Source organism: Apteryx mantelli, chromosome 8, assembly GCF_036417845.1.
Source record: "Apteryx mantelli isolate bAptMan1 chromosome 8, bAptMan1.hap1, whole genome shotgun sequence".
Lineage (NCBI taxonomy): Eukaryota > Metazoa > Chordata > Aves > Apterygiformes > Apterygidae > Apteryx > Apteryx mantelli.
In genome coordinates this window covers 20,015,207-20,041,612 of record NC_089985.1, presented here as the reverse complement: position 1 = coordinate 20,041,612, position 26,406 = coordinate 20,015,207, and the positions used below count along the sequence as shown (strand labels likewise).

The following is a 26,406-nucleotide window of genomic DNA, read 5'->3' as shown; positions in this document are numbered from 1 at the left end:
AGTGTGATAAAGAGGAGGCTTGGGTGCCCATATTTTTAGATAATGACAGAAAGCATCAAAGAGCTAATAATGGACATAATAGGGGAAAAGACAGGTGCTGTATGTGGGAAAAACACTGAAATGGTGTTTTTCAAAACATATTTTTACAGCAAAGTTGCATTTTTACTGTAATACTGATATGCCTCACTTCTGAATGAATGATATGGTTCTTATTATTGTATTCCTTTAGTTGTCTAAAGAATTTTTTTTGTATCTGAGGCTACCAAAGCATGCATTAGTGAAAACTTAGTTTCTGCCTTCCCTATTGGTTCTTCCTCTTGTGGCAGTGTAGGTGTTGTGCAGGGTTTATGGCCTTTCCATAAGAAGCCAATGTTTCTTTTAAATATGTAAATGTGCCACAGACCGAAGCTCCATAGCTTTTCACAAACTGAGCTCTGCCTGTATGATTTCTGCTGAATTGAGCAAAATGGAGAATGACTATGTACATAAAAATCTAAATCTCTAAAAATCTAAAAATCTCTAAAAACATAGAGGTACTTAGGTTGGACTAATTTGTTCCTGTCTTATTTACTGCTCTTTCTATGAGTACAGATGGCATATACATTTAATTGGCAATGAAGGAAGAAAAGGAGAGGAAACAAGGTGTTCTGATACTAATAAGCCTTTCTAAAAACCTACAAGGGCATACATAACAGTATAGATTAGAACTTCTACCCAAATAAATGGCATTTTAGAATCAAAACGTTAACTTTTGGCCAATCCATATTTGTTTATTCTTTGGTCAAAAGCCAAAATGTGCAGTAGTGATTTTAAAACCTTTTGGCAAGCTGGGTTAAATTCCAAACAGTTATCTATAGACAAAAAGTTCTCTATAATTCATTAGCAAAAAATGGACACCTGGCTGGTGGTGCATAGTAGCAACAAAATGACAGGGAGCAAAAGAGTTTGCCATAACATTTAGACTTGAATTTCTAATATCTCCTTGATCATGTGGGCAGATTCTGGCCAAGTATTCTTCCACGTTTGTTCAATGGATTCATAATGGCAGCAGAAGCACAGGAGAAAAACCTCCTATATCCTGATAAAGAGGTTAACTGCAATCTAACCTGGCTGCTTCCCATCTCCCCACAAGGGTCAGCAAGGGCAGGGAGGCAGATGCACAATGCTGTCCTGGCTAGAGGCAGGGACTGGCAAATGAAGGAGCTTCTTTGTGTTATTTTGCACCAACAGTGGCTGAGAACTTCAACAGGAATTTCAGCTTTGCAAGTCTTGATTCCTCCTGAGGATTCAAGACATACATCTTTGTTATTTCCTTGTGGTGCTTCTCAGAGTAAATAGGGCAGCATGGGAACAAAGACAACTGAGTATTCTGTTCCATTGTATTCTTGCAATGGGCTAGTCTTACTCTTACAAGTCGAATGGGAAGGACTCTGTTTCCCTAACAGAATCACACTTAAGGTTGAAATAGAGAAAACAGGCTCGTATGAACCAAAAATAGTGGAGATTATGCATTTTGCTGGTTTAAAATCTCTTTTCACTAAAGCTAAAATTACCTTTATTGTAGTCTATAACCACAGGATTTGAACATTTGCTCAGCTGCAGAAGTTAATTACTACTATTTTTCCATTTTAAAATATAGGTTCTATTTTATCGGAAGCAAATAATCTTCCAAGTTAAATCATGGGATATTTAAATGATATAAAACTTGAAGACTCTATATTATATAGACTTTGATATAGTTTAATATAGAAGAGGTCTTTTGAAAAGAGTCTATTCTTTGTTGAAAACTTTATTATTTATGCTTTCATTAAATATAGGTACAATTCAGAACTTTGAAAAAATTGGCAAAATTAATATGAAGCACAGACTGGGTTAATTGGTTAATATATCTTTTCTGATGCTTCCATAAGAAATAAGAAGAAAAAACTTAATTTAGTGGACTTAATCTGAAGCATAAATAGTTCTATGAAAAATAATTGAATAATTTAAAAAATGTCTATTCTCTGCATGCTATTTGTGTCACTAATAAATCATGTCAGGAAAAAATCTATAATATCATGCTATATAGTCATCACGTTGCTTAGTGGAGGGCAACTGTTTCAATTTTCCTTTCTTTTTTAAATAAGATGACAATATGAAAGAAAATTTTAAAATATGAAATACAGATAATAACAACTGGAAGAAATATGTTTTAAAAGCAGGGGTCATATGGCCTCTTATAAATATTTAAAAGATACTGTAACCCTCAGAAAATGGGCTAGGCCCAGCTGCATTTAAGGTTACAGTCAAACTCTGAGCAGATCCTGTTTTGTGTGTGCAGCTTCCAAGCACTTCAGGTCTTCTCTCCACTTCCGTTTTCTTTCCAGAAAAACACATCATCCTTCACCAGAATTATCCTCCTCTAAATCTTCTCAATATCAATAGGCAAGAGGAACATCCGTCTCACACTGTGACGTACTATGAAACTTCTGTAGTGATGCTGCTGAACAACCATCATGCTCTAATTTCTTTCTTTTAACTGATAAAATTGGCAAAAAAAATTCACTCTCCTTCTTCCATCTATCCAATCTTTTTTGACACTGCATGAAGAACAGCTAGTTCTAATCTGCTATTTAATTACCAAAAACACCTTACAAGAGACCCAATGATCCAACTCTCTTTGTGTGACAGTCCTCTATGACTACTGTCGGGGTTAATTATATGACACAGCCTGCAGCTGTCATTCATGTAACTGGTCTAAATAGTACATTTGTGTGCAATTCATTTTGGTTTCTCAGTGCCACCTTTGCTGATTACTAAGTAAGAGAGCTGATAGAAGATTACCCTTCCACAGGCAAATTGACCTGAGGAGGCGCAGCATGTCCGCTCCTCCCGGAGCAGTGGGGGAAGCTGCCCTGAGAGTGCGTATCCACATGGAGACTATGGCCCTGCTATTCTGCAAGGGGGCTCGGACACTACTCTAACAGGTACACGCCATGGTGGTCAGAAAAGGCTGCTCTGTAATGGTTTGTAATTCTATACGGAGTACAGTAGCTTTCCTTCTAATCCCTGCATGCAGGCAGAATGTTCCATTTTCTGTTGTTCTCTCACAGTGAAAATATATGCTCTCAGCATATGGAGGTACAATTTCTTTTTAATACAAAGAGCCTAAAGCTAGACTTCTTAACCCTTTGGGGATCTAAATCATTGGCTCTTATCGCCCAAATTTCTGGGACCTATTTGCTTTTCTGGAGCTGAATGAGAGATGCAGAGTGCTTGGATACAGTACTAATGTTTTAATTCCACTTCTTAAATTTGTAAATAACTTTAAATTGGGATTACTGTGCTGCTGTTTCTAATATTACGATGAGCAGTAATAAAGGTAACTTACATGGCCTTAAATTTTCTTCTCTTTCTCATTCTAAATCTTTTTGCTGCCAGTATTAAAACAGGATACTCGTAAAAATCTCAACCATTTTGCAAAGTCTATGCCTCACTAAAAACACTTCTAAAGCAAGATAAATAAGATTCAGGAGGAATTTGTAAGTGAAAAATTGATTTGGGAATGGACTTTCTGGAAACTGAGAAGCAGAAAGAGCTGTCCTCTCCTTCTAAATCATTTAGATCTTTCACATCAATTGAGCACTGTTAAAGACCTGTTTGTTGTAATAATATCTTTCCCTAGCTTTTCAGCTTGACACCTATAAGATATTTTATAACACTTTAAAGTTATTGGTAATCTCAATCTTCCAACTGATATACTGGAAGTGGTACATCATGGAATGGATAAGTAATACATATTATAGACTGAGACTCTGAATAGGCATTTTTCCCCCATGTTTAAGCAAGATTGAGTCTGGCTGTCTCTTGGAATATTAAAATTTGAAGGTGCTTTTGCCTGTAAGGGCTCAGTTTCTTACTCCTATTCATGGCATGGTTTTCCTGGATTGATCCCACTGGCGTAACTGGTACTTCCACAATAAGGTGCTTTTCTCTCTAGATTACTGTGGCAGAATAGAGTGTTGAATGGTTGCTGCAAGTGCAGAAAGCTGAATGGTTGCTCCAAACCTTTTTGCAAATTATTTCAGTAAGATCTAATTCTGCAAGACTGTTCAAATGGTATTTGTGCAGGAATCATAGATGATTTTTATTCTTCCAGGTGTTTTTTTGAAAGTCTGTGTGGATGCCTGAGTTTGAGTCCTATTTCTGCTCTTTTTTTTTTTTTTTTTAACTTCCTAAGACTTCAGTCAATTCAACAAAAAAAAAATCACTTGCCTGCAGCCACACCACCATGGTCTCTGATCCTGTCAGAACTCATAAGCTAAACAATTTCAGGTCAGCTCATCAGGAGGATGCAAGAATAGAGGGAAAAAAAATGCAAGTAACTCACAGATCTTTCCTACATCGGACAGCAGACACTAACAGTGGCCATAATTTCTGCTAGCTCTTTTTACTCAGCCAACCTTTCACATGTATATTTGCATGCATTTTTATTTGTCACACTTAAATTTCACATGAGTCATAAACAGGAAGTACAGATGCTGTTATCAAGAATCCTCTTATTTCTCTGTGAGAAAGACAGTGTAGACTCAGATCAAAGAAGAACACATTAAATTATAATCACAACTCAGAAAAGCATTTTAGGCAGGTCCTTAAGTCTGTTCTTCTTTTGCCTAACTTTTAAAACTTGTAAAATAATGCTGTGAATGATCATGTGATAGAGGGGTCGGTGCAGCAGAAGCAGAGCTGCTGCCAGTATATATATGTGCTGAATTTCTAAATTCTTGCTTGTGTTATTTTTGTAGGAAATCTGAGAAAGTCGTAACTAAAGACATTCAGTTTCTTATACTGATTTTTTCAATGCCTTGGCTAAAAAAATAGAAAAGTTATGTAGAACAGATGAGATGATAATAGTCTCTTCTGATCTTCAGAAGTGTGAACCATAGTTCTACATTCTCTTCCTAAATTTCTCTCTTTTACTCTCTCTATGCTTATTATCTTTTTTTGTCACTTTGCCCCTTCACTATGAAATAATCCCCTTTTGCTACTAAACTCCCTACTAACCTGTGATCTGTGGTACTCACATCTTTGAATCTTCTTTTTGTTAGTGTGTTGGGTTTTTTTTAACTTTTCTACAGAATCGAAATACTATGTTCTTGCCTTGTATTTCTCCTACACAGATTATAAGCTCATTAGTGACCTTGTTTTTATCTCACTTTCTGTGAAGAGATACGTAATTTAGGGGCCTTGTATGCATTATGTAATAGTAGAAATACTTTTTAGTGATGGTTAACAAAATGCTCAACAAGTGAACATCCCCATGACTAAATAATGTTATCAGACAGAGGAAGATAGCTCTAATTCTGGCAATGCTGCTAACTGAGTAGTCTATAGCTGGCTTATTCACAGTCCTATTTGGGCATCCTAGCTATAAATGAGCTAATGAAAAGTGACTGCTTGACATTCCAAGGAGCTTTCTCTCATCAGCATTCAGCATTCTATGCAGTAGTATGAGAAGGGAAGAAAACAAACAGAAGATAAAGATAAAAGATAAAAGACAACTGTTAAAAAAAAAAAGAAGAAAAAGACCTTGCTCTGGAGCACATTCATGCATCTCTTTCTTTTGTCCAAATCCCTCTAAGCACAGTAATTGGCATGCACAATATTTGGAATAGCCATTTGTTTGGTATGCTTGCAGATGTAGGCACTAGCCAAATAAAGCTTATGATTGAGTACATGTGCTAGTTAGGAGCAATTGGTATTGGCAGGCAATTGGAGGAAAATCATCCAGTGGCATGAATCTTCTTATTATTACAAATGCCAAATGCAGACTCCACTATAATTACACTTCTCATTACTGCATGTACCCTCCGTTGCCTAAAAATAGACTGGAAAATATTTTGGGACAATTTGATGCTCATGGTCTGCTATGAACTACTGTGAAAAGAGTGAGCTATTGTGGTTTAATTGTGGTCTTTGCAGATGTACAGAAACCTGGTATTAGGTGCACCTATGCATCTTTTTCACTGGAAAGCACATCCAAGATAAGAAGTTACTAATTAAAGATGAAATAGAAAAAAAGCCTACTGAGAACTTCTGGAAAACTTGTAGGTCAACTTGGTGTTGTTTGTGCCTCAAATATCCTGTTTGCAGGGCTATTATCCTACAATGAAGTCCACGAATACTTGGCAGAAAAAACACTAATGAAGACACACTCTATACGAAATAGAAAATGTCTCTTTCCACTCTGCCCAAAATACCTGCTCCTATTACACCTATTTCTCAAAAAAAGATTTGAGAAAAACATGAAAAAAATTCTGAGCTTCCTAAATAATTCTTTGTCTACATTATCAGGAAGTGTGACCCCAAAAGGAATGGACTTGTACAGTGAACCAGCTGGTACTGTGCTCCTGACACCCTTATTATGTGTATTTCTGGAATATACTTCATGCTAGCTGTGGTCTGACACTGAACTCCCATTAGTGGGAATGTATTAGAGGTAGTCCTGGAATTTCATCTCTGGTTTAGTTTCACATAAAAAGAAAACAGTTCATGTGCTACAAGACCACTTCCTGGTATGAACCATGAAAGCATGGTAATTGGGGATGTTGAGACATTCACCTCAAAAAGGCATTGATGTTCTGAACTAAAACACTAATGAAGACACACCCTATACAAAATAGAAAAACATGGAAAATATTAATTTAAATTCAAACGTGTATAACATAATTCAGACAACCATAACAGGGTATTTGCTTTTGCCTGACAGCCTTATGTGAGGTGTATTTATAAGAAACTATATGACAGTAGTGGCACGGCTACGGTGTGAATGGCCTGTCTGGGAAAGTGGGGTGTGTAAACATGTCACGAATGCCTGCGCTGCATGGTTTCTGCAGGCTCAGAAGAGTTTCAGTTCATTGCACTAAGATTCAGCTCATCTGCTTGGAAGCTGAGTCCAGCCTTAGCTCCTCTCTTAATAGAAAATACAGACATGACCTTTAGATTGAACAGACTATTCTGGTCTGTGCTTTCTTGTTTCTGATTTATCTTTTCTTCTAACAGTTCAGCTTCACTGGACAGAGTGGGATGGTCTTCCTTTTGACCCACCCTACCAGCTTCTGCTTCATTCCCAGTTACCTGAATGTTTGAAAGCCTGAAACTAGAAACATGATGGCTATGTGAGAAAAGTAAAGATATATAAATTGTATATAAGTAATGGTGTGTGGGGGAGTGGTGTTACTGGAAAGAGTTCAACAGAGGGCTTTTTTTTTTTTGTCTATTGGGATACTTCTTGTATTTCATATAGCATGTATTTTTAATGTCAAGAAAATCAAGGGTGCCGTAATAGATTGAACATTATTATGCATGCAGATGGACTATTACCTCCCTGTGGAGTTACACTGACCTCAGTAGAGTTCTGAATTATATTTCCCTGTTTGTGCAGATCTATTTATCAGATTCCAAACACAGATCAGAAACATTTTATATTGCAAATAATTAATAAAGTAAGGGAAATACCAGTTCACAAGTAGCAACTGTGTGGAAATAGTCAGGTTACAAGTTTTTTGCTGTCTAATTGTGTTTTGAATTTTATTGGATTTAATTTCTTTTTCTTTTAGTCATTTTGATGGTATTTTTAAGTGGAACGTATTACTGGTTATACATTACAGCTGTCAGTGCAGAGAACAGGAATAAGGTAAAAGAGGCAGAAAGCTCAGGAGCTTTACTTAATTTCAGTGCCTTTTGAGAATGTGCATGTACTGCATTGCATTAAGAACTCTACATCCAAAATGCAAGTTTTTGATTTAAAGAAGAAAAGCTTAAAGGTATTAAGAATTCAAGAACTAATTTTAAGAATTCAAGTACCAAGTATTAGGAAATCAAGAATTAAAGCTTAAAAGTATGCTACAGCAGATCTTTTCCAATCATATAGAAATAATCCAAAAGCAAGAACTTTTCCATTACCTTTCTTTCCCCTGTTTAATGCATTCTAATCTCAATATGAATGTAGGGCTATGGGGAGCTTTATTGTTGAAATACATAGAATTTCAGCTCCTCTATTACTTTTCTGCCTAACAGAAATAGCTGCGCTACTTTTTTCCCCCACTTCAATAGCACTGAATGAAAGAGAGAGCTGAGTTGACTGGATGGTTGTCAAAATCTGCACACTTCATGTTTGGAAATAAGTGTACCATGTTCTGAATCTCAGTGCATCCTTGTAGAACTTCCTTTGCATAAAAATGACAACAAAGAGTAGGCTACTTTAAGCAGGTATTTCAAATACCTTTCAGTTGATAATTACCAGAAACTAAAGTGAAAGAGGCAGGAGAGGTATAAATAGTAGAAGTCCAAACATGAAACAAAATCTAAATGTAAATAACTGTTGACCCTAGCATTATCTAGAAAAAATCTACCAATATTAGTCAAGGGAGAATAACTTATTCTTTTTGAAGGATAAGTACATGTCATTGCTTTTTCCTCTATCTTAATCATAAAGGAAAAACAACCACAACACAAAAAGTTGGCAAGCATACTTTTATGCATATGTTGACACTAAAATCTTGGGAAAGAATATTACTGCATGACAAACAGTTTTGTTGGAGTACATACCCAGACATAGTTTGGTAAAATGATTTTACACAGTTCTCATTAGCCAGGCTAACCTCATTCGTAACAGTTTCACTGGGCCTGTTTTTAAGCATGGTCCACACAAGAAGTACAGTGAAGATAAATCCTTCAAAGCAATGGGTGGTTTTCAGTAATGGTATTCTTTACATTTCTTGAGTAATTGTATAATGCATCATCTCTTTACATATTCATAAGATGGTATTGTTTATGGGCCACTCTTCTTTTCTTGCATGATCTATATTCCCATGGATTTCAATGAAAAATCTGGAATTGCATATTACTTTTTTCTGAAATAAAAGTCTTTTTTTACAATGCTCATCATACTTTCTTAAAGTTCTTAAGGTTGCTCTACAATTTTTCCTCCTTCCTACAGTATCTAAATTTTCATTGAAAAACATTTTTACAGTGAAGCTAATACAGCAAAAATAATGGTATAGTATGCCTGCTGCTACATCCTTCACTATACCAGTTTTAAAGCACTTTGACATAGGATTAGGATGTGTTCCTTTCTTTAAGACTGTTCAGTTCTCCAGACTTAGGGTGAAAAATCACAATAGATTCTGTGAGCAGAATCTATTGTGATTTTTCCAGAATTTTTTGTGTCAGATTGTAAATACATAAAAAAAATTATAATAGCTGAGGAACAAAATAGACTGTGAGACATTTTCCAACTATATGGAAATTACAGAAGATGAGCAGAATACTTACAGTTTTTTTTCTTTATATATAAAACTTTCTGGTATCACAACTTAAGCAAAAAGTATCTGTTTCATAATGAATTAAAATGAACCACATGGTTTAAAAGATTAGATGCAACAGTAAAGATGAAAAAGTAATCATGTAACATTTTTAAAAGCTAGTTTAGGCTATGCAGAACACCAGCAATAGTTGGGTCAACTGTATGAGTGAACTGCAGTTGTACAAAGGGAACATAGCATGAGTCCAATATCCACTGTCTGTCGGTTTTCCACTACCAAAAATCTCTTTTGTTTCAAAAATAACTTCTGTAAGTGGCAAGCATTGAGCAACAAGTCAATTTTATACCTGCTGATAGCAGCAAGCTTCAGATATGCACAACCTTCACATTCCTTACGATAGGCTCATTAATGTGGGCGATTAGTAGAAAAAAATTATTGTTCACTTTGAATGATATATATTTGCCTGCTGTTTTACAGACTGTGATCAAAATATCACAGCATGTAAAGAATAAAAAAGGTTACTATGTCCAGAAAATTATGACGTTTACTTACAACTGGGCCAGGTGGGCCTTGTGGACCTTCCCCTCCTTTCAGACCAGCTGGACCCTAAAAAATGGAAAAAAAAGCCTATCTTTTAGACTGGAAAATTCAGGAGTTATTTTTGCAACGTATGTAACAGGAAGAATGTAAAAATCCTAGGACAAGCGACTGAATAAATTCTTTCTTGGCTCTATAGCCAATGATACTTAATACTGTTGGTACTTGATTTGTGTTCTCTTATTGCATTCATTTTTAAACACATTAGAAGGTTTCATGAAATAAGAGTGTTAATTTATTGTTCTCTTGTATTCTTATAAACATTGTGTCAGTTGCTCTAGTACTTATATCATACCTGAGCTCCTGGAAGGCCTCTTTCTCCAGGGAAACCACGGAGACCTGCTGGTCCATCTTTCCCAGGAATACCTTGAGGGCCTGGGTCACCCTTTGAAACATATTGCAAGTTGATTAAATAAAATTTAAAAAAAATGCTAATGTTAGTCATTAAATGAGTGGTGAAAATGAAATACCAGACCCTGATTTATTAATGACAGAAAAAGATTATGCCCCTGCCTATTTACCCACCAATTCTTTTATGATCTTCACTACTCTAGTTTGTCAATATGTTTAAATTTATAATAAGCTTTAACAAAATACAGTGTTAGGTATAGCATATAAATAGTGAAAAACATAGCAAACCTTTTGAAAGGTATATTCATAAAGAAAGTTATGATGTCCATTTAAAATGAATGTTTGAATAAAATTATACAGTAATTAGATAAGCAATTTTTTTTCTTTTTTTGCCCAACAGTGGCCAAAAAGTAGGCTAAGAGATATATTTCATCAGTGAAATTGCACCATGTAGCCAGTACTACATATATCTATCTATATCTAAATTTCCATGTACAATTTTCCACTTAGATGTGATCATGTCATTACTATGTATTTCCACAGTTAAAGTGTGGTATACATATACTGCTTTTTTTTTTAATTACAAAAATGCTAATTATTGGTTCAAGAGAATTCTCATTGTTTTAAAGAGAGCAGAAGCAGCTCTGAAATAGGAATCTTCCAGTCTTTGAATTCTTACTGGGTGAAATGTGTCGATCACAATTTTATTTGGTATATTCTGATTTTATTCTTTATGTTCTAGGACAATTAGAAATGTTATCATTTTATCTGCCCCCCTCCATTTTCTTTCTTGAAGCCACATCATACCTTAGCACCTTCTTTTCCTGCGGCACCTGGGAGACCTTGTTCACCTGGTGGGCCAGGAGGACCCGGATGACCTCTTTCCCCAATTGGGCCAGTTTCACCAGTAGGACCCTAAGCACAAAAGTAAAAACTTCCATCATCTTGAGGTATTTAATGTCTTTTTTGAGGGGGAGGAGGAGGAATCTTAATATCCAGCTGTTCTGAGTGTCTGTTACAGAACAATATGTTCATTGGTTAGCATACATTCCTCACCTTCCCCTCCAGGCAAAGCTGACTTACAAAATATCTTTATCCCATAAAATAAATCTTGCATTGCGTTCTGCCTGCAGACACGTCTGTAGAGCTTCCACAGAGTGAAATCCCGATCTTGCTCCTTAAGCAATGAAGGTTTAAAAATACAGTGCTTACGCACATATGAGAGGACGTTACAAAAAGGACAGTGGACATGCCTCTGCCTGTCTTGAAATACTGATGTTTTTATGAATAATATGAATTGGAAGGTAGGAGAGTTCAAAGATATCTCTTCAAATTCACTGGCAGAAAATTTTCACTGCTGAAATCACCTAAAAAAGGCCATGGAATTCAAATACCTAATCCACTAATTTTACTGCAAATAAGTAAGATCAGATCAAATTAAATTTTGATAGTGAATCTCTCCACAACCTAAAAATGACCAAAATTTGGCCTCTGACAAAAAAGCCACATAATGTATTGTTCTTTCTAAACTATTTCATGTTAGAGATCTCATTCTGCATTCTTGACTTCTGCAAATCATAAGCTTTATGATCACATGAAGAAGTCATGACATAAAAAAGTGGAACGGTAACCCCAGTGTTTGTATATTTTGTGAAATCATTAATTGCTAAGTATGTCTTTCTAAAATTGTTATACATCTATTCATGCTACCAAAGTTGATATATCCATCAATATTTTCATTTTAATGCAGCTGAAAACTGCCTGATGCAGTAGCTATAACATAACCATTAAACATTAGTATTATAAAGTTAGATAGGAAATTGAATGATGTACCTGAGGGCCAACAACACCACCAGGACCAGGAGGACCAGTTTTTCCTTGGAAACCCTGAGAAATAACCATAATATACTATGTTACCCAGGACAAGACACAGAAGAGCAAAACTGGTATCTGTGCTGATATGGAGAAAGGGAAATTCCATGTCACAGGTTCCTTCTCTCCAGGAACTGAAACTGCAATATACTTTTTTCTTGTGTATGCTTAAAAGTGAAATACTGATTAATCTTTCTTAGCTCTATCAGTTCCAATCAGTCTGAAATGGTACTACAATAAAAATTCCAGTCAGTTTTACAGATCTTTGTAGGTGAACTTGATTAGGTGATTCTGAATGCATAAGTGATACAGCTAAAAGACAGCTGAAAATACATTTTACATATATATATTATCAACCATAAAGCCAAACAGACCATTTTTTTAAAGAAACACACAGATGGTGGATTAAGTTGGAGAGGCATTAAAGATAGAGAGAAGATTAGAATGAAAGAAAATGGAAGGAAATAGAGATTCAGAAAAGATGAATGTTATACAGAGATGGTAAAAAGGGCATCATGAGTACCGGAAAAGAGAATGGAGTTAATGAGAAATTGAGATGATGACAAAAAATGAGAAGCAGAGAATAGATAGCAAATGTTTTTGGGACAGTTTTCCAGAACACTGCAAATTTTATAGAATTTGCATATTCTAATCAAAGTCCCCAGAGACTTCTGCCTAGAATTTGCCAATAAGCTGAATGGCAGCCTCACTTTATAGTAGCACTTGTTGTATCTTGGAAACATGCTAAATTATGTCTTTCAAACACATTAGAAGCATGTTGCTGCATAAAGTTAGGAGAGTGCATTCACTGCTGTATCGCATCCAGGGTCCCACATACTATTCCATGCCTAACAGTCTGTATCGGCCTCCTCCTCTGCTCACCTGTGTAAAGACAAAGGTGTCATCTGGCCCATATTTGTTATAGACGTTGGGCCCTATTCAGCATTCCTCAGGACACAATCTCACTGACATTAACCCTGTTCCATCAGACGTGGTTTAAGCTTTTTTACCTTCCTCAATCTGATTCCCTTCTTGCTGCCAGCCAGATGTTCTAATGGTTCAGTTTTGCCCATAACTGTTTAGTCACTCTCTCTCAGATCTCCGAAATGATCCAGAACAAAGACAAAAGAACCCCTTTGCCCTCCAGGCTGAAAATCAGAACTGCTACAAATAGAATTGTTCATGTGTCCATTCCCTTATCCAGCCAAAACTACTTCTGAAGCATATTGTAAGGAAAGAAAAAGGAATGCTGAATATAACTCGTTTCCTGAAAGTGCCTTGAGAAGACCTACTATTTCCAGGTTTGCAGAACACATGAATGTTTTCCAGTATATTCAATAACTTGATGCTAATGGTGGCCTTACTACTCTGCTTTTTTTTTTTTATATCACCAGCTTATCTATTCCTACAAATTCAGATTTGTAAAAGAAATAATAAGCAAGAATATTTCAGCAGCAAATACTCAAGATGACCTGGACATCCTGTGGGTTCTTCTAAAATATGCAGTTTTAAAAAATTTACAGTAGTCTATCATTCATGTGCATGTAAGGACCTAATACCCTCCATTTTTTCAGCATTCCCTGTGAAAGATTATGTAATAAAACTGAGTTTATTGCAGTAAGAAATAACAAGGTCCTTGATTAATTCTAATATATAAAATAGCTACTACATTTCTATTTTATCCTTTCATAGACATGAAACACTAAATTCTTGCATAATATCAGACAATTCAGCTGTCTCCTCAGTTGATGCCTCCTGCCAATCTGTGGATGACATCACTGAAAATGATAATCATTTCTAAAGGGAAAGAGTAATTTTATTCTCATTTTCAATATCTAGTTTATTCCCACACCTGTATCCCAAATTATTTATCATGATACTATCATTCCTATCTCTGGAATTTTAGCAAACATTGGCAGTTCTTCAAAGTGAATATGGTTTACTGGGAGAAAACGCTATATCCTTTTCTCCTCTAATATTTACCTAAGTAGCTTTCAACATATGTTATTATTCCATAGGCAAGCTGCAGAGTGCCATCTGTGAATCTGGCTCTCTAACTTGTTAAGATTGAATATATCTTTTAGTCTAATTCTCTAGTTGCTATTATGCCCGCAGGCACGATTGAACTTTAATGGAAAATACACCTAAAAAAGAAACAGAAATCTAAGACACAGATTTATCAATGAGCTCAATGAAAGTCTTGAACTATACTTTTTTTAATATGGAATGGAAATGTTCATGAAAAAAAGTGGAAAAAACCTACATTTCATTTTAAAAAGTCTGTTTTTCTACAAAAATATATACATGAAAAACTGCATGTGTGCAGAGAAATACTTTTAAAATAAGTCTGGCCTGGGTACACATACACACAGGGCAGAAAACAATGCTAATGAAGAACTGTATTTGCTTTTGAGTTATTCAAGTTTTATATCAGTGCAAACCTAGTAACCTCAAACAAGATATAAAATTAGAGTACCATAGTAGTGATTAAACCCAGAGGGACCTGATCCAAACATCACAGAGAGACAGAGTCCCTAGTTTTATTATATTTTGCGTCTTCCATTTCTAGTCATGAGTGAAATCAAGTAACAAATAAGAATAAAAGGAAAATAATAACTGTGTTTTTTCCTATCAGACTACAAAACAGTTAGAGCTTCCTGCATCCTAAACAATGGTTCAGACTGGTTCTCATGGCACACAAGACTAGTCTTTGCATCATTGCTAATAATACTCAAAATGGCTGTCTGAAAATAAAATTCATTATTCATCAACAGATGATGACTGTAACTTTAACTTGCCACAAAGACACATATATTTTAATCAAAAGGAGTGTGTTTATTCTCTTATTCATGCAATTAAAATAAACCAATTAGTCATTGCAGTTAAACCCCCATTATAGAATACCTCATTTTTTATTCAAAATTCTTTTCAATTTGATAAATATAGTAGATTCCTAGTCAAGTTGGAAGCCAAAACATAGTCTACATGCTGACAACATTTCTCTCTAAATTCATCTCTACCTTTCTCTAGTTCTGAAGAACTAAGCAAGAATTTTATTTGATTTCATGAAATATTAATAAGGTTTGGCACTACAGAAGTAGATTTTTTTAAAAACAATTGCACTAAAAATGTTACATGTTAATTTTTTTTCATTATGCTGACAGAGTTTATTCATTGTGATTTTTAGGGGGATTACACAGTTTCAAAACTTAACTTTGTTTTGGCTGATTGAATCATTCCTGATCCTACTTTCTCAAGGTGTTGGCTTTTAAGTTTCCTAGCAGGTTAGTATTATTAATACTTTTTATTATGCCATGTTACATGGCATTCAGTGAGAAAAGAACCATATAGTAATTGCCTGACAAACCTTTACTGAAGTTGATACCTGAGTGCTAAGTTTTCTTACTTCTATTGCCTCCTTAAGCTCACTGTGACATTACTAACAGGGCATAGTCAAGAATAATCTCATCCTTATAGCATGGAAACAAAATAAAGCTTTCCCATGCCTAACCTACTAAGCCATAAGAAAGCTACAGTCATATTATCTCTCAGTCCCAGCCTCGTCCCTTTTTCAATGAAGTCGTGTCTATTTCTTTAGCTTTGGTCACACGTTCATGACTTTAGTAGGTTTACAACACTAGCACAGTAGAGTCCATTTACTTACAGTCTCACCCCGCTGTCCTGGGTGCCCAGGCAAGCCATCTTTTCCAGGTGGTCCCTGAAATTGGAAAATACATAAATCAATGCATTTTCCAGCCATTCTTAGTTCTGAAAAAAGTGTGCTATTAGCAATAAGAATCTCTAATCTCTTCATTTTTTCAGGCCAGTCTTCAGCACAGCTTAACTGCTCTGATACCAGCTACATATGATTTTAACATTTCATTTTCTTTGTTTCCTCCCTGATGTGCATTAACAATGGTTTGGAGAGGGATTGTTGGGTAGCAGTATGCAGGCACATCTAAAATGGATTTCTGTAGTTTCAGAAATCATGCAAAGTCCCTACACTTCCTCTTCATTTCTCTTTGCTTAATGAGTCAGTTAATGTAAAATGAAACATGAAGGCAGTATTTGCGAAGGTGCAGTTTTTGGTGCTGGAAATAAAAATACCAAATACTTGGGTGAAAAATTCACAGTCTCAGTAAACATAGCATACTTAAGCTCATGGGAATTATATGTACAATGAGTCACATGGTCTGAGGCAGTTCACCCAAAAAAGAGGTTTGGTAAGGTAAAACGTCAAACCAATAACAATAGTACAGAGCATGTTTCTGTTTCTGTACTGAAGTGAAGCTCCATGTAAGCTCATTAATACAGAATACAGAATTAATACAGAATACTCATTTCTTTCTCTACATCTTACTACTTCTTGTGTCTTATTTCCCTCCTGTGCCCCTTCCACTAACCATTGTGCATACATTATATTGTATTTTAAAGTTGCTGAAAGATGCCAACTGATTTTTGCACTAGACTTTCACTGGAAGTAGATAAATATGACCTTAGGACTTCTAGCTCAGTAATTCCAATAGGATTCCTTCCAGCAGGGTCATCACAAAACATGAATTTCTTTTGATGTCATAATATTCTAATTCTTCCAGAGATTTTGCTTGTCTGCTCTGTACAATGTACTTGAGGGAAATTTAATCAGAATCAGGAACAGAAAATAATAGAATTGGCATCCTCAATGTACGTGTTCAGAATGAGTTTTGAAGATCTAATTATGGAATATAATATAAATAATCTTTCTTCAATTTGTGTTGGTGTGGTGTCTGGGTTTCTTGTACATAATCATGAATTTTGGGAGGACTGTTTTCTCTCTTTCATCAAATAAAGTTCAAAGCTGGATCTAGAACTGTGAAAGTCCTGAATTAGTAAGTACAACAGATCTACCCAGCCAAAGTTCTTTTTATATAAAAACATTTATGAACTAAGAATGATTTGGCAACAACTGACAGCAAGTTGCAACAATCTCCAAATAAGCACAGTTCTCTTTTAAAAAAAAATCAGTAACCTTCATTTTTCAATTACATATGTATGGTGTGGGAGAACATACATGATACATATGAGCATTTACAAAAATTCTTTAATTCAAAGGTAAATAAATATTGTATATTTCACCATGTGTCCTAATATACATTTATTTAATTTATAAAAGGCAGTATACTTTTATAGGGTAACCTCAAACGTGCTACTTTTACTGTGCATTTCTATTACTAATGAATGTCTCCTTCCTCTGCGTTTTTGTTACAGAATCAGCTGTTTAAAGGAAATATAAACTAGACAGAGGGTATAGTATCTTGCTTAAACTCAGTCTGTTGCCTGAACTTTGGCATTAACTTACAAGAGCATTTCCAGTTCAGTATATGATGTTGAATGTCATATAAGCTGCACCAGTTGGATAGGCTCAGCCACTGTTTTGAATATCCAAGTGAGTTCGTGTCATAACCTTAAAGCTCCATAAGCTTGAAGGATATTTGTGTATTTGTAATCTATACACAAAATGACCCTTAAATAAACCTTCAAATATTAACTTCAGAAACACTGTATGAAAAATAACATTCTTGCATTGAACATATTTATTTAGAAAGATACTTACTGGAGGTCCTTTTGGTCCAGGGAATCCAACAGGTCCCTGAGGCCCTTGTGGTCCCTAGTATTAAAGGCAATCGAAAAAGTAAAGTTTTATTCTAACTGCTATGACATTGGACTGAAAAGTTTGCTTCAGTAGGAAAATATATGAATGCTGTAGATAATATCTGGTTATATGTATAAAGCCTGCTCTATATTGTCATAAATATTAGTAGCAGCAACTCAAATACAGAGAGGTTGGGTGAATTTCCTGAAAGCAATGTTGCCTGTATAGAAATGTAGTAAGAGAAAAGAAAAACTACTTGTATTGAGTATTTCTGTGCCTGAACTCTGAAATTGTGCATGATAAAATAGGAGTTAGCTGGGAATAAAAAACATTGTTTTGTACATTGCATAAAGGATGGGAATTAATTCACAGCATGTTGGTCTTTGTTAACTTTGAATCCAACACTCATCCTTGGCAGTTCTTATACTTTGATAATATTTCAAGCCATCTTGACAACAGTACAAACTACTTCCAAATACAAAAAGCTTTACAGAGTTAACAGGAACTAAGAACAATATTCTTGCTTTCATGAAAAATAGTTGAGATAGCTGAAAAAAGATTGTGATGCATGAAAATTTTATATATATAGTTACACGTGTGTGTGTATATATATGGATAAAATTTTCAGGAAGCATGTTTGTAGAAATTTATTTAGAGATGATCATATGAGTCAGTATATTGTGTATGTATATGTACATGTATATACATATATATGTGTACATACAGATTTATATGTGCACATATATATTTACACAAAGTACTGGCTTACACGATCATTTCTAAAGTTCTCACTAAAAGAAATGAAGGCCAACTGTCAAAATTTGTTGCTGATAAAATGAATGGAACCCAGTGTCAAGTTATTAAAAGAATTTTTCCTGTTTAATTTTTTAGTGTGTTAAGTCAGAGAGTAGCAACCTGAGAAAGCTCGCTTTATTCTACATGGTCCCACAGCAAAGCTATGTACCCTAGTCATACAGTACAAGACTTATCCTGCTCTAGTTGGTATATGATGTGTGGTTTTACTAAGACATCAGCTGACAAAATATGTCAGAAATGTTGGTTTGAAGTTTAATGCAAAGATCTGAAGTGGGAGGCCACATCTCCCAAGTTATGCTACCTTTTTGCTCCTCTGATAAAGCACCGACTGTCTTAGGTCCAAAAGCCTTATTCAGTAGAGCCCTGGCTCACCGCCAGAGTGCAGCTGCCTCTAGCAGCAGGCGACACAGTGTAGGCCTGGAGCTGAGGGAGAGGATTCTTTGTTTCCAGCCTGGGAGAATTTGTCCTTAAGAGAATCTGATTCCAGGGTAGGCCTTGATTATACTGTGTTATTAAAACTGAGTCAACTAAGAAGTGCTAAGCAAAGGAGCAAATCTTTCTGTGATCTTCCTGAACTATCATTTTTATTTTCTCTCCCCAAAAAGGTGTAAAGCATTTGTTACATCTAGGTTATTTTTGAAACCACCACAACTTGCAAATAGGCTCCATATGGTATAGTTTTTGATTCTGCTGTCTCTGTGACCTTTCCTCATTTGTTTCTGGGTATAATACAAAGCATAAACCTTCAACAAAAAAATGGAGGAGTTTTATAGAGGAAAACTATAAAAATTGATTTAACTACTCTACAAAATATACGAAAGAAATTGGTCCCTCTCAGGAACTGGGCAGAACCCAAAGTTTTTCTGTTAGAGGCACCTTCTTTCTCATAAATCCCTGTTGTACTTTGATTTTCACATCTTAAGGTTTTTAATGAAAGAAGATTTGCATTTTTTTTAATTCACAATATGGCTTACAGATTTCAAGCTACTGGACTGATGGATTATGTCGAAAAAAAAGCTCTAGAATACTAATAGCATGTTACTAAATTTACATTTTCTATTTTGTTATTAAATTTCATTCTAACAGTAGCCATACCAGACAGATTACTTAATATTTACAATCCAGGTACCTGAAATAGCCTAAACTGAATAGAAATGACAGTTTTAATTTTTGGCTGATATTCACCCCTAGTGGAAAGCAAATGGACACTTTACATTAATACTGCATGAGTGACATGAGATGTGGTGCTCTGTGACACTTCATCTCTTTGCTCTAATCCATTTCTCTCCAGGGATGCCTTCATCTTGGATTGATCTGCTCATTGTTTTCAGTCTCCCCACAGCTGCTCTTCTTCGTAACCTCTTGACACTTCCAGCAAAACCCTCCTTCGTGAAGTTCTGCTTTTCAGTTCCTGGCAGTTTGCCTCTGGTTTTCTTCCTCAGTGTAAAGCAATCTACACTTCCTTCCTTGGACTGATACTTGCTATGCCTAGTTCTTACACCCAGCGTCTTAGTTCACTCATTCCTCCCTTGACTCCCAGCTTCCTGTCCCTGTCTCTCTCCCATACTGCCACATCATTCCTGTTTCACCTAAACTTTCCACTTATTCCTGCTGTCCATGTTCCAATTGGTACATTGTCTTTTGCTTGACATATAGGTACTCTCTACCTCTTACTGCAGCCTCTGTTCAGGGTGCTGTCTTCCATATGTACCGGCTACCATATAGTCTGCCAACCCGCAGTTTACCCTCTGCTCCCTTCTACCCCTCCTTCTTACTCCAAGAACCACTGCCCTGCTCCACTAACTATTCTGACGGACACTTAAGTAATACTCTGCTTCAGGAATGAAAGAGTTAAAAAGATAACAATGAAAGGTCTTTAGTCCGCTTTTGTTTTCGGTGTGCTTGGTATTAATTTTTTTTTTGCATATGCTTTAAGGGCTTTCAATCAACAGGATAAGTATCCTTTTAGTAAGCAGAAAACGGGGCATTTACCCTTCCTTTTAGATATGAAGGCACCCACATTCCTTTATGTGCGTATAGGAGAAGGATGTTTATTAATACTTTGTTTAAAACTAGTAGGGATAAAACAAACAAAATTAACCTGAATTAGTTTCTGCAGACACACAAACTGTGAAAATTTGATATTTGTAGAACAAACTTGTGCCATACTCTTTTTGTTAGTTTTATGTATGTCCTTATCTCCAGTACTTAACTCAACCAAAACATGTTGTCTGATCTTTTGGCCTTTCTCCTTTTTTCAGATTTGCTTAGTAGTAGTCATTCCAGCAAAATTGGCTTGCTGTTGTTTTGCCAATATTATTACACCAGGTGATCATGCACTTAGTAGGGAAATAGTGTAACAATGTGACATTATGGAACATGGAAAGATGTATAAAGAACTTGCTGTCGAGAAGAAAGACTTCTGGAGATCACTGGGGCTTGGGGATGGGTGTTGGAAAAGAATTCATAGATTCTCTATATGAAAAAATGTAGCAGTTTACATGCAAACAGGCTATGAAAGAAAAGTTTGACCTAAGCTTTGCAAAGATACCTAAGCAGAGAGCATGTCCACTTAACTATCTGAGCGTGATTTCATGTGCTGCTACTACAAATCTGATTTATTAATATTGTTTTTCTATATACTGCTGTGTAATGAGTTGACTGTATATTGGATTTGTGTATTGATTGGTAATATAATAGCGAGCAGAAAATTTTTTTTCAGTAAGCACAACAGGATTTCTCAAGCATGCAGAAAATAGGTTGAAGGGAATTCTTAGCTGATCAGAACAAAAAAATCCACTGCTTCAACAAAGAAGCTCCTAGAGATGGCTTAGTTATTTGTATATCCCACAAACAAGCAGTAAGCTGTAGTAAATGGGGCATTCTTAAGAGCACAGGCTGACTAAGTCCAACTGTAATTTGCATGGATATGTAATACAAAGTGTGTGCGTAATCTCTGCCCTATTTGTACAAAACTGAGCTACAGATGGAAGAAGAAGCTTTCAGCATACTTCAGGTCACTCATACCTAACTTTATGAAAAGCAACATCTTTGCAATTGAGGTTTTGTCAGTTCTGGTTACTGTGGTCAAAGAAGGGGAAAGACATGAGTGGGAGAAATAATAAACCAACCCTCCAATCCCCAAATCACAATCCTGAATGGTGGAGAATAACAACATGTACATAAATAGCTCTCTTAGGCATACCCTTTCACCTGGTGGGCCAGGAGGACCATCATTGCCCGCAGTACCCTAGAAAGGAAAGACAATATTTCAAAGATGAAATCTCTATTTTCTTTAAAAGAAACAGCCTGCAGCCAGTCTGTACAGTGTGCCTGACAATTACCTTCAGACCTGGTTTTCCAGTGGGACCTCTGGGACCTCTTGAGCCTCTTGGACCCTGTCAATTTAACAAACAGATGCAGCTGATAGGTGTTACAACAAATCCAAGTCATCATCATTCTTTATAGTATAGTGGAGGCAATTAATATAGAAATGCTTCTAATTGCAAAGCAAATTACATACTGTTGGTCCTCGCTGTCCTCTTGGGCCTGGTTTGCCATGTAGTCCCTGTAAAGAAAAGTTCACACAAATTATCTTAGCAGACAACAGCTTTGTGAGATAAAGTTTTTCTATTGAAGTGGGGGCAGAGTGCAGCTCCCTTATGTTTAAATGCTATTATACCTTTAAGCATCTGCTTTGCATTTTAATTTACAGAAACATGGTCCTTGATAAAACTGATTATCTTCCTGAGTTCTCTGAGACTTGTAGCTAAATGCACTAAATTTGCCTCAGAGTCAGATTCTGTCACAGGGAGTAGGACATTTCAAACTACCTTAAAATAGTAGTGAAGATGCCACACAACAAGCAGAATCCCTCTGCACTAGTCTAAAGGACCTAGCAGCATTCCCAATGTAACAGCCTTGAAGACAGTCCTTCCAGATTCCCCTGGACAGCTCCACAGGTTAACAGAGAAAAGAAAGGTCAATCCTCTCTTTTTCATAAAAGAAATAGGGACTGTAACATCTACCAGGATGCTGCACACTTGCACAGAGATACAGAAGTTGCCAGAATGCTAGCCCTTAATTTTTTGCTCCAATGTATCTCCTAACCATACGCTACAGATTCCTTTCTTTAGGCTTGGATTTAGGCTAGTATAGCCATGCATTCTAATGCAAAGAAGCTTAAAATTCAGGAGCATATTCTTCAGATAGGAAAAGAAACTTACTGACTGGTACTGGCTAATTTCTGTGGTGAACACAACAGCAACAAAAAAATCAGCAGAGATGTCTTTGTATAAAGGTTGCTTTAATTTAAAAGCCAATTAAATGCACATGCCTGTTGTTTTTTGATTTTTTTTTGTTTTGTTTTAATATCAATTTTATCTCATCTATCAAAATAAAAATGATACATTGTTCTTATAATGCTACTCAGCTTGTGAACTGTTCAGGAACAATGACTGTCTTTCCTAATACCAGTGTGCGTGGTAGCATAGCACACAATGATATGCCTTTAGGCAATATTAACAAAAAGAAATGCCTCAGATTAAAAAAAAAGGCATTGAGTCTCGTCTCACTGATGTTCAGCATAATACTTAAACACACATGCAGTTTGACAGTATTAATTATATAGTTAGTACCCCAGCTGAATTGAAAGTTATTTGAAGGCTTGATACAATAAGGGTATTGGATCAATATCTTTACATATTCATAATTTTAAGTCTGTTCCTTGATGTGTTATCCTTTTCTTTGTTTTTTAATTTGATATCCTGATTAGCAGTTATATCTCATTTTTTCCTGAACATTATGTTTTATTCCTTGTGGCTGTCCATAATAACATATCTTTATCGCAGCTAAAATAATACAAGAACAATCTAAACTATACATAAGCAACTACAAATGCAATTAGCTTTCTTATGTTTCATCTTAAAAAATACGAATTTCTGCTTCTGTTGTCATGCTTCAAACTAAAATGGATTCTTAAGTGCAATAATGATATACATTGCTTCACTTTGACTTAATGCCACATTGAGCTGCTATCATCTATGAATTCTGACTCATCTTTTCACTTTTGATAATTTCATCAGCTTTCTAACAACATAATCAGCTATATTTAAGTGAGCTTTAGAGACAACAGTACAATGACCTTCTTTCTAACCTGTGTCTCATTTTTATGCTTTGAAGAATATGCATAACAGATTTTCCCTCACGTGCTTCAAGTAGTTAAAGCAGAAAAAACTGTCATTGATTTGTTAATAGTATGTGTTCTTGTACGGTATATCTTGCATTTTCAAAGCTGAGGCTATAAAAAAGCTTGTGGTAAATCAGAATACTTAGGAAATACAAGTTGAGTTCCCCTGAGGGTAAATTGTGCAGTAGCACAATTCAGGGGATACAGAAAAATAGTCCTTGCCAGCTCATTCAGCTACACAATCAAATCAGATCCTTCATTAAAGGTGAATTCTTTTCTCTTTTTCAAATATATAACTCCAGAATAAGATACCCAGTGAGAAAGTGCCTGAGCTCCTGTATGCTTGGGTTAATGCCTTAAAGAATGAAAACTTGTGTCTCAGTATGTCATATAACTGTAGAAGTTCATCCTAAATAGGAAAAGTCCTGTTTTTTGTTGTTCTTTTGATGATAACTTGTATCCTTAGGTTTCAATGACTTCTTTGTAGCACTGAGTTCCACATAATTAATTAAGCATCATGCAAACATGAATTATCATACCCTTGCACCTTTCTCTCCATTTGCACCTGGAAATCCTGGGAAACCGGTTGAGCCCTACAGAAGAAACCAATGCAAATATCAGAAAACATCAATAACAAAACCGTACTATAGTCAATATTTAATTTACATGTGAAGCACACCTCCAAAGTGATGTATACTGTACACACATCTAATTTGTGTGACAGCTCTGATGAATATCTGTAAATTAACTTACCACAATGCCTCAAGTCCTGAATGCAATGCAAGAAACATCAACATATAGAATGGATATTATTTATCATCTTCTTAGATAATAAAGTATTCACTAAATATGCAACATTTTTTAACAGTAGGAAAAAGATCATTAACAGCCCACTAGAAATAACTGTAATTGTACCTAATAAAGAGGAACAAACAAGGCTCTACTGTCTCACAATATAATAATATTTTTACAAAATAACTCCATGCAAAGTAATTGTAAAGTACTGCCATATCAGAACAGTGGTTCTGTTGTAAATAACTTCATGTGGTTTATTTACTGTAATGTGCTTACATGATTGTCTAGTAAGCAGAATTTATGGAGAGATTATCTACCTTGATTCTATATATAGAAGCTATTTCCAGGAACTATTCCTGCTTCTCCTTTTTCTCCTTCTTCCTTCTGCTTAATGCTCACTCTAATCTGAATACTACTATTTTATTTTTTACTTCTGGTGTACAGCTCCAGAGGGAGAGAAGACTTGTAAGCTGCCAATGTGTTAATTTGTTACAAGGGACTTGGGGTCAAAGAGGTGACAGACTTGATAAAATATGCTTTTAAATTACTGGAGATTAAAATCAAAACATTGTTTGATTTGACCAGCTAGTAAAACAACTGGCCAGACTCTGCATAGACTGCCTACTTTGATAATGCATCTATAGCTGTACGTCTTGCTATTAGTATTTTAGTGGCTAAACGACCAATTTTTAAAGTGCAAATAACAAAAAATTAAGGTAGAATTTCTTGTTGTCTTTTTCTTACTTATGTTTGCCTTTTAATAAATCTTACTTAGCACAAATCATTCCAATTACCCATTAACTGGACTGGCTTGAGGACAGTACAACTTAATTGACAGTGATTCTAATGAAAACTTGACTGATATTCATTGGTGCCAGAAAAAGTATGAGATTTTTTTTCTTCTTGAAATTCTTCACCAGTTATAACTTAAAGTGTGAATAAAATCTGTGCAAATTCTATTCTGTGAAGCCCAAGCACATTCTTTAGGGGGAAAGAAAACAGACTCAAATGATCAGGCATCAATGGGTGTGATTTGGCTGCAAGTATCTTGTATATTCAGTACTTCCTGCAACAGTGTTAATGAAGAGGGACTGGACTGGAGAAAAAATATAGTGAAAATTATCAGTTAATGTTAGTACTCTAAGAACAACTCTCACAAGAAAGCTTAAAAAAAAAAAAGCAAATAACTGACAGCAAAAAGAGCAGTGTGAACCTTCTCAACAATTCTGGGACAGGACTTCTTATTTCCTTTACACAGCTAGTACATTTTTCTGCTGTTTTCCTCTTCTCCCTCTCTTGTGTTAATTTGAACTGGACTGCGAATAAGTTTCAAAACAAGCCTTTAAATGACTTGATGTACTGTAGCTGCCATGACTCTTTCTTGGAAGTTAGAGTGACAAATTAGAAGAGCAAACAGTGAATTCAGCTTGAGAACTAATTTTAATGTGATGAAAATTTAATGTAATGAAATTCTTGATCGATTGTTTGCTGAAGAATCAGTCAATTCTTATTTGAAGTGTTACATTGTTTTTGTTCTTAGAACTGAATAATGTAAAACCTCTTTGATCTTAGACTTCTCAAAAGACAGTTCTGATGTAAAGGAGACGAAAAGAGAGACTGAAATCTCAGGCATTTGGGTTAAAAGGCAGAAGCAAAAGATGTTCCTCAAGGTGAATATTCTTCATGAATATTTTCCTTAGATGGTTTTGATATTTTTCATTAACACAGAATGTTCAGTGGATAAATATTGTTCAGATTGTTCATTCAGTTGACTGAAAATATAGGCCAAAGTCAGAAAAACACTTTGCTTAGCCAGGCAGGAAGTTGTATTTCTGCCAAAAAATTATAAT

The 26,406-nt window shown here is 35.5% G+C and overlaps 1 protein-coding gene across 1 annotated transcript in view; it reads right to left on the bottom strand.

Moving 5' to 3' along the window:
• The window catches only part of COL11A1 (collagen type XI alpha 1 chain), a 173,878-nt gene that overhangs the window by 49,774 nt on the left and 97,698 nt on the right, over positions 1-26,406 (bottom strand). The window contains exons 32-41 of the mRNA XM_067300830.1: positions 24,301-24,354; positions 22,097-22,141; positions 21,918-21,971; positions 21,779-21,823; positions 17,719-17,772; positions 15,790-15,843; positions 12,087-12,140; positions 11,061-11,168; positions 10,198-10,287; positions 9,858-9,911 (exon numbers count right to left, since the gene is read on the bottom strand). Of these exons, the coding sequence (XP_067156931.1) occupies positions 9,858-9,911; positions 10,198-10,287; positions 11,061-11,168; positions 12,087-12,140; positions 15,790-15,843; positions 17,719-17,772; positions 21,779-21,823; positions 21,918-21,971; positions 22,097-22,141; positions 24,301-24,354 (612 nt within the window). The remainder of the gene's footprint in view (positions 1-9,857; positions 9,912-10,197; positions 10,288-11,060; positions 11,169-12,086; positions 12,141-15,789; positions 15,844-17,718; positions 17,773-21,778; positions 21,824-21,917; positions 21,972-22,096; positions 22,142-24,300; positions 24,355-26,406) is intronic.